This window comes from Pristiophorus japonicus, chromosome 14, assembly GCF_044704955.1.
Source record: "Pristiophorus japonicus isolate sPriJap1 chromosome 14, sPriJap1.hap1, whole genome shotgun sequence".
Lineage (NCBI taxonomy): Eukaryota > Metazoa > Chordata > Chondrichthyes > Pristiophoridae > Pristiophorus > Pristiophorus japonicus.
Window position 1 is genome coordinate 16,250,866 of NC_091990.1, and position 6,670 is coordinate 16,257,535.

General features: G+C 48.7%; 1 protein-coding gene across 1 annotated transcript in view; it reads right to left on the bottom strand.

The window, feature by feature from the left end:
• The window catches only part of LOC139279753 (glutathione hydrolase 1 proenzyme-like), a 49,473-nt gene extending 45,321 nt beyond the window's left edge, over nucleotides 1-4,152 (bottom strand). Inside the window, exon 1 of the mRNA XM_070898949.1 lies at nucleotides 3,503-4,152. Coding sequence (XP_070755050.1) covers nucleotides 3,503-3,636 — 134 coding nt within the window. The 5' untranslated portion in view covers nucleotides 3,637-4,152. The remainder of the gene's footprint in view (nucleotides 1-3,502) is intronic.
• Between the last annotated feature and the right edge of the window lie 2,518 nt (nucleotides 4,153-6,670).

Below are 6,670 nucleotides of genomic sequence, written 5' to 3' on the forward strand. Positions count from 1 at the left end.
CGTGTGTCGGAGGGCCCCTGCGGACCGTGTGTCGGAGGGCCCCAGCGGGCCGAGTGTCAGAGGGCCCCAGCGGGCCGAGTGTCGTAGGGCCCCAGCGGGCCGAGTGTCGTAGGGCCCCAGCGGACCGAGTGTCGGTGGGCCCCAGCGGGCCGAGTGTCGTAGGGCCCCAGCGGGCCGAGTGTCGGAGGGCCCCAGCGGACCGAGTGTCGGAGGGCCCCAGCGGACCGAGTGTCGTAGGGCCCCAGCGGACCGAGTGTCGGAGGGCCCCAGCGGGCCGAGTGTCGGTGGGCCCCAAAGTCAGGGTGGAGGTTGGCCGCATTTTGCGCATGCACCCGTGGCCGCTGGTATCATGCCGGACCAGGGGTGGTACCAGATAAGGGAGTCTGGATAAAGGAGATCCAACCTGTACCTCACATTTATCTGTGTTGAATTTAATTTTCCAATTATTTGCCCATTCTGCAAGTTTATTAATGTCCTCCTGTAATTTGTTGCAGTCCTCCTCAGAATTGATTATTCCCCCAATTTGTGTCATCCGCAAACTTAGAAATTGTGTTTTTCATAACGTCCCATCATTCTTCAACCTTTTCCTCACTTTGTGCTGAATGTTGTGGATTAGCCTCTCACACTTACATTTGAGCCTCTCTGATAAATCTCCAGAACCCCTCGTCCCTGCTGCTCACCTCTCACCACTTTAACGGTCTTCTTTCCTGGAGTCCCTGATTCCACGTTTTTGGATTGTTTTAAATACCTTTGGCAGAGATACACATTCCCGTGCAGAGCATCATCTAGAAAGGCAATGGGTCATGTAGCACTAAATCATACAACACCAGATGATCCAAGATTGGATACTCGATTTGTGCTAAGTGAGCTGATCTCTGCCATGCCAGTGGTTGAGATGCTACAATTAGCCTCAGTGCCCTGAGCTGGGGAAGTGGGGGGGGGGGAGGGGGCAAGAACTGTGCAGGGTTTCTGCCCCCGATCGCTACCTAGTGACCTGTGCCAGAAAGTGCGCATGTGGATTTTGAGTGAGGCCACCCTTGGCCTCGGCTGTGTCCATGGTCAAATAGTCAACATCTGGACTCACATTCAGAGAGGCTGCTTGGCCAAGGTATCAGAGTGGTGCAGGAGCCCATGAAACCGTATCTTGCAAGAGCCAACTCCTTCAGTAAAGGGGGGAGGGGGGGGGGGTGCAGGAATCAAGCAGATGGTCGCTCATGCAGGAAGAGCTATCTCATCCACATTGTCTGGAGCCCAATTGCTCCCAGCTGAGATATTCAATTTTCAAAGTCAAAGCCTGCCCCTGCTGCTGTAAGCAAAGAGGATAGGCACAGCAGGAGGGGCGAAGGAGCGGCAAGAGTCCGTCGAGGGAAGTGACCGGGGCCCAGGAGAGGCGTAAATCTGGGGCCCAGAAGAGCCGAGGGCCCAGGGGCAGCACGGGCCCAGCCCACACTGCAATATGTGTGTACGTGCTCGGTCTGTGCAGCAGAGCTGGTCTCCAGTCGTCTTGGGTAGTCCTTGCCACTGGACCAAGACCTAGCTCTGCCAAGCCCGTGTGGTGGCTGGTGTGCAACGGCCCCCACATGTTAAAAAAATCCACGCACAGGCATCTTCCACCCTTCACGATGTAGTTCCGGATCTGGAATATTAGGTCCCTCTTTGAAACACCTGTGAACTCATCCCTTTTCGGCGTGGAAGCAAGTCATCCTCACTTCGAGGGACCACCTATGATGATGATGAAGCAAAGAGGAGCCCACTGCGTTTCGTTGTCCGGCTATCGCTATGATGTGATCGAATAAATGGTTTGTGTCCATTTCAACCAACTTTTTCATCTCACCTTAGTCATGAGAAGGGGCTCCAGCGATGTCTGAAGACAGTCAAGGGACCGAGCCCTCTGACCCTCACGAGAATGAGCAGCCTCTTCAGTGCCAGTACTCTCTGGTTTTGTGTCATTCATCTGACCCAATGCATGCTTGACCTTTCCCAGTTTGCTTTGACCTTTACCCTGGTGCACTTACCCTTACTGCTCCATACTTTTTATCTACAATTCATAATTATAAATTATTGCACTGTTCAGCACGGGCATGGTGTCATTTGGTACAACAGCTAAAGATCACTTGGGCTTGAATTTCCCCAGCAGCCATCTGAGAAAGTTTGCTAACTAAAGAAAAAAATAGCCTCGATGAAAGAAAATATTTTATTAAGCTTTTTCTTTACATGTCTTGAAACTACAGATCCTCGTCTGAACTTCAGCCTGTGTCCCCTGGTTCTGGCGTTTGTAGCAGATCAGGATTCAATCTATCTTTTTTTTATTCGTTCGTGGGATGTGGGCGTCGCTGGCAAGGCCAGCATTTATTGCCCTCCCTAATTCCCCTCGAGAAGGTGGTGGTGAGCCACCTTCTTGAACCGCTGCAGTCCGTGTGGTGACGGTACTCCCACAGTGCTGTTAGTGAGGGAGTTCTAGGATTTTGACCCAGCGACGATGAAGGAACGGCAGTATAATTTCAAGTCAGGATGGTATGTGACTTGGAGGGGAATTTGGAGGTGGTGGTTCCTATGCACCTGTTGCCCTTGTCCTTCTAGGTGGTAGAGGTCGTGGGTTTGGGAGGTGCTGTCGCAGAAGCCTTGGCGAGTTGCTGCAGTGCATCTTGTAGATGGTGCACACTGCAGCCACGGTGCACCGGTGGTGGAGGGAGTGAATGTTTAAGGTGGTGGATCTAAAGAGCAGGGCGATCTCCCCACTGTCCTGGTCAATATTTATCCTACAACCAACACCACTTAAAAAAAACCCAGATAATGTGGTCATTATCACATTGCTGTCTGTGGGAGCTTGCTTGTGCGCAAATTGGCTGCCCTGTTTCCGACATTACAACAGCGACGACCCTTCCAAAGGACTTCATTGGCTGTAAAGTGCTTTGGGACAACCTGAGGTCATGAAAGCTGCTATATAAATGCAATTTCGATCTTTAAAGTTATCTTAAATTAAATGATGAACACAAACATTTATTGCAGAAAATAAAATATAAACTGGGGAGCTTCTGCCAATGGCCTTGGTGGGTAACTGCACCGACTACCACTACTGAGACTTAACAGGCCTGGAACGTTCCGGAGCCATTCCTGGTCTCTGCCGATTCGAATGATCTCAGCTGAGTCAGAAGCAGAGCATCCAATGCTCCTGTCTCACTCTCAGTCTTCAGCCTTCCTGGTGAAGGACTATCACTTGTGTGTACTCCAACATCCATCAGTGCCTTTGGGACAAGAGAGAATCATAGAATAGAATGGTACAGCACAGAAGGAGACCATTCGGCCTATCGTGCCTGTGACGGCTCTTTAAAAGATCTCTCCAATTAGTCCCACTCCCCCTGCCCTTTCCCCATGGCCCTGAAAAATGTTCCCCTTCAAGTATTTATCCAATTCCCTTTTGAACGTTACTACTGAATCTGCTTCCCCTGCCCTTTCAGGCCGTGCATTCTCGATCACAACAAGAGGAGTAAAGTAGATTTACCTGTTTTTGAATTTTCCAGAGTCAACTGTTGTAGGATTGTCACTATCGTCCCGCTTAAACCCAGATTGTAGTGGGATTGTGTTCAAACCATCCTCAATAAGTACACCGATTTCAGTTGGAGTTTCCTCAACCATTTTTACGTTTGTTTAACAAGTTCTGTGCAGCATAGATTTCCTCTGACCAAGGCCGTCACTTCACATGAACAGTTGCTCCATTCTCTCGATTGACAACAATCGTTTGCGATTCTTCCCTCGAATCACCATGGCGATCGCTTTGCAAGAGTTGCTTTTAAACTTAAAGTTGATGTTTCAGTGGGATTGAAATGAAAAGATTTCAGGTTCTGATATTGGTGTCAACAGCCTACCTAGCTGCAACATTGGCTATTATTGGATTAACATTTAGCCAATTAGAAACAGCATTGTGAACACTGTACAGATAATTGTGGGGGAGGGTAAGTGGTAATACCTTAACAGAATCATAATCATGCTTCAGAGAGGGACTGAGCCTGGGTCATCTGGACAGTTACAGTATTCTGTGAAAGCAGAAATAGAAAGAGAATTGAGCAGGAACTGCTAGAAAGCTGAAACGGAATCACGAAATGCTGCAAACACACAGCAGGTCCATCAGCAACCGTAACAAGAAAAAAAAAGGTTCAAGTTTTGAATGTAGTTTAGACAAGAAACGTTAACCTGTCTTTTCTCTTCTCAGATGCTGGCTGGTCTGCTAGCTCTGTTAAGCCCGTGTGGTGGCTGGTATGCAACGGTCACCACACATTAAAAAAATCCACGCACAGGCATCTTCCACCCCCTCAATTGGAGTTCAGGGCTGGAACATCGGGTCCTTCATTGAAACACCTGTGAACTCTTGTGGAAGCAAGTCATCCTCATTCGATGATGATGATGATAGTCTGCACTGCATTACAACAGTGACTACACTTCAAAAGTACTTTATTGGCTGCAAAGCTCTTTGGGGCGTCCTGAGGTTGTGAAAGGCGCTATATAAATACAAGTTAATTTTCTTTCACTCTATTTCCAGCATTTTCTATTTTAGCCCAAATAATAATTACGCTGTGAAGTGGGACATTGCGTCCTTCAGGAATTAAGGGGTTAACAATGGAACCTGCACACTAGCTGAGACAGCACATATGCATAGATCGCAGACACGTTTTAGCTAAAATAAATTTGAAGCGCGAGCACTGGATGTGGCCAAGAAGCAGTAACGGCTTTGAATGTACAAACCAAAAGCGAACTTTGAACAGATGTACTGCCGACCGAAATGTCGAGTAACTGTGTAGAGGTAATGATGAAATGTTGTTCGGAGAGAGTGGGGTTAAACAGTGTTGGGAACTCATACATAGCCACCTCTCCCTTGCAAGTAAAAATAAATAACTCTTTATTACTCTGAAACAGACTTGTGTCGAGGGTTGAATAAATGCTCCACATCACGTTGCTGCATTAATAAATTCTCCCTAATTTTTGTTGTATTATTTAATGTTTTCGTGCCCCAAAAAACTCCTTTGTTGAATTCCAGTTCACCAATTATTTTAGAAACCTTTGCCTTTATGAAATCTGTGAATTAAGGCCTTGAGCTTGGCCTCCTTAGGGCCTTCTGTTAGCGCCTCCGGGCGGCGAGAACAGGGCGCTATGCACTTACTGACCGGGCACGGCGAGAAGATCGACTCCCGCTATATTCGGCGAGGGCCGGGGGTGGGGGGGGGGTGTTATGGTAACAGTACGGCGTTGCGCCCCGATCTCCTTCACCCGGAGATCGCAATGTCATCGCGGAGCGAATCGCCCCGGTAACGCACCGCACCCCAACTTCGGTTCCGGCCCCTGCAGCATCGCTGGGCGAAAATACCGGCAGCTGCAGGAGGCCGGGCGCTTTGGGGGGGGGGGGGATTGGGGGGAAGCCATGCTTAAAGGCGAGGTGGCCGATGTAAGTAAATCTTTAAAAAAAATCTCAAATTCTCTCTTCGAATTTTTTTCCGCTGCTTTCCCCCCGCGATTGATCAGCCCAACACTCTGCTGCATGCATTGGGCCGGATCACAGCTGCCGTCGGGGACCAGGTAAGTTCCTCTTTTGCAGAGCCTGTAGAGATGGCCCTTCCCTTTAAGGGAGAAAAGGAGCCTTCCCATTGGGCAGTGCTGCACACTTGATTTAGCGCTCCACTTCCTTCCTGGAGCGCAAATGCCGAATTTCTTTAACTTTCTTTTTTCAACTTTTAAAAGTTAGCGTCCCAAACCCAAACAGGCTGCTCCCGGATTTCTCCCCCTGAGTTTCTGTAAATTTATACATACGTCCCATGAATAGTGTAGGTATGTAAATATTTGTGACAGGTCATGATGGAAGCTTTCCTCCAGTTACTGGGTGTTAGGAAGAAAGAACGTGCATTTATACAATGTCTTTCACGACCTCAGGTCGCCCTAAAGCGCTTTGCAGCCTATTAATTTTTTTTTTTGAAGTGCTGTCACTGCAGTAGTGTTGGAAAACATCAGGGAGAATATGAACATAGTGTGAAGATTCTATGTTTGTGATTTGTAACAATCAGATCAAATCTTCCTGCTACGCTTGTCATGTTGTTCAAGTATCGTAACAGGCTAAATCTTCCCTCATCTCCAGGGTCTGTCGTGAATTCCAACAGATAAAACAGATAACTTCTCGGTGCCTCTACCAGTTCGTCAGATTCTAGATTAACCCCAGGAAAAGGCGACAGGAACCAAAGAGGTTTGAAGTTAATTCACGGTTAGTCCTTGGGCTAAGCAATGCAACTCGTTCATTCCCTTGGAGACGCGACTCCCCAAACGAATGTGGGATTTGTTGATATTAGAAATAAATGTCACTGAAGCCAAAGCAACTAATGACGGGAAAGCTAACTGAAAACATATTTGCAGAAAGGCGTGATCGGGTCAGCAATCAGGAGGGTTGGCAAGGGGGTGAGGCTGGAGATTGAGGTTTGGGGGAGGGGAAGGGGGAGGCCAAAGGCTTCCTTGAGGGGCCTGAGGAGTGGTGGGGGGGGAACATGGCTGCTCCTCCTGGCCCACAAAAATTGGCAAAAGAGCCAAGTACCTCGGGGGAGCCGTCAGTTTCCGCCTCCGTTCAGCCGCCGCGAATCCCACAGCTCGGATCTCCCCCTCACTTTATGTTAAATGTAACACCAACGATGTCACC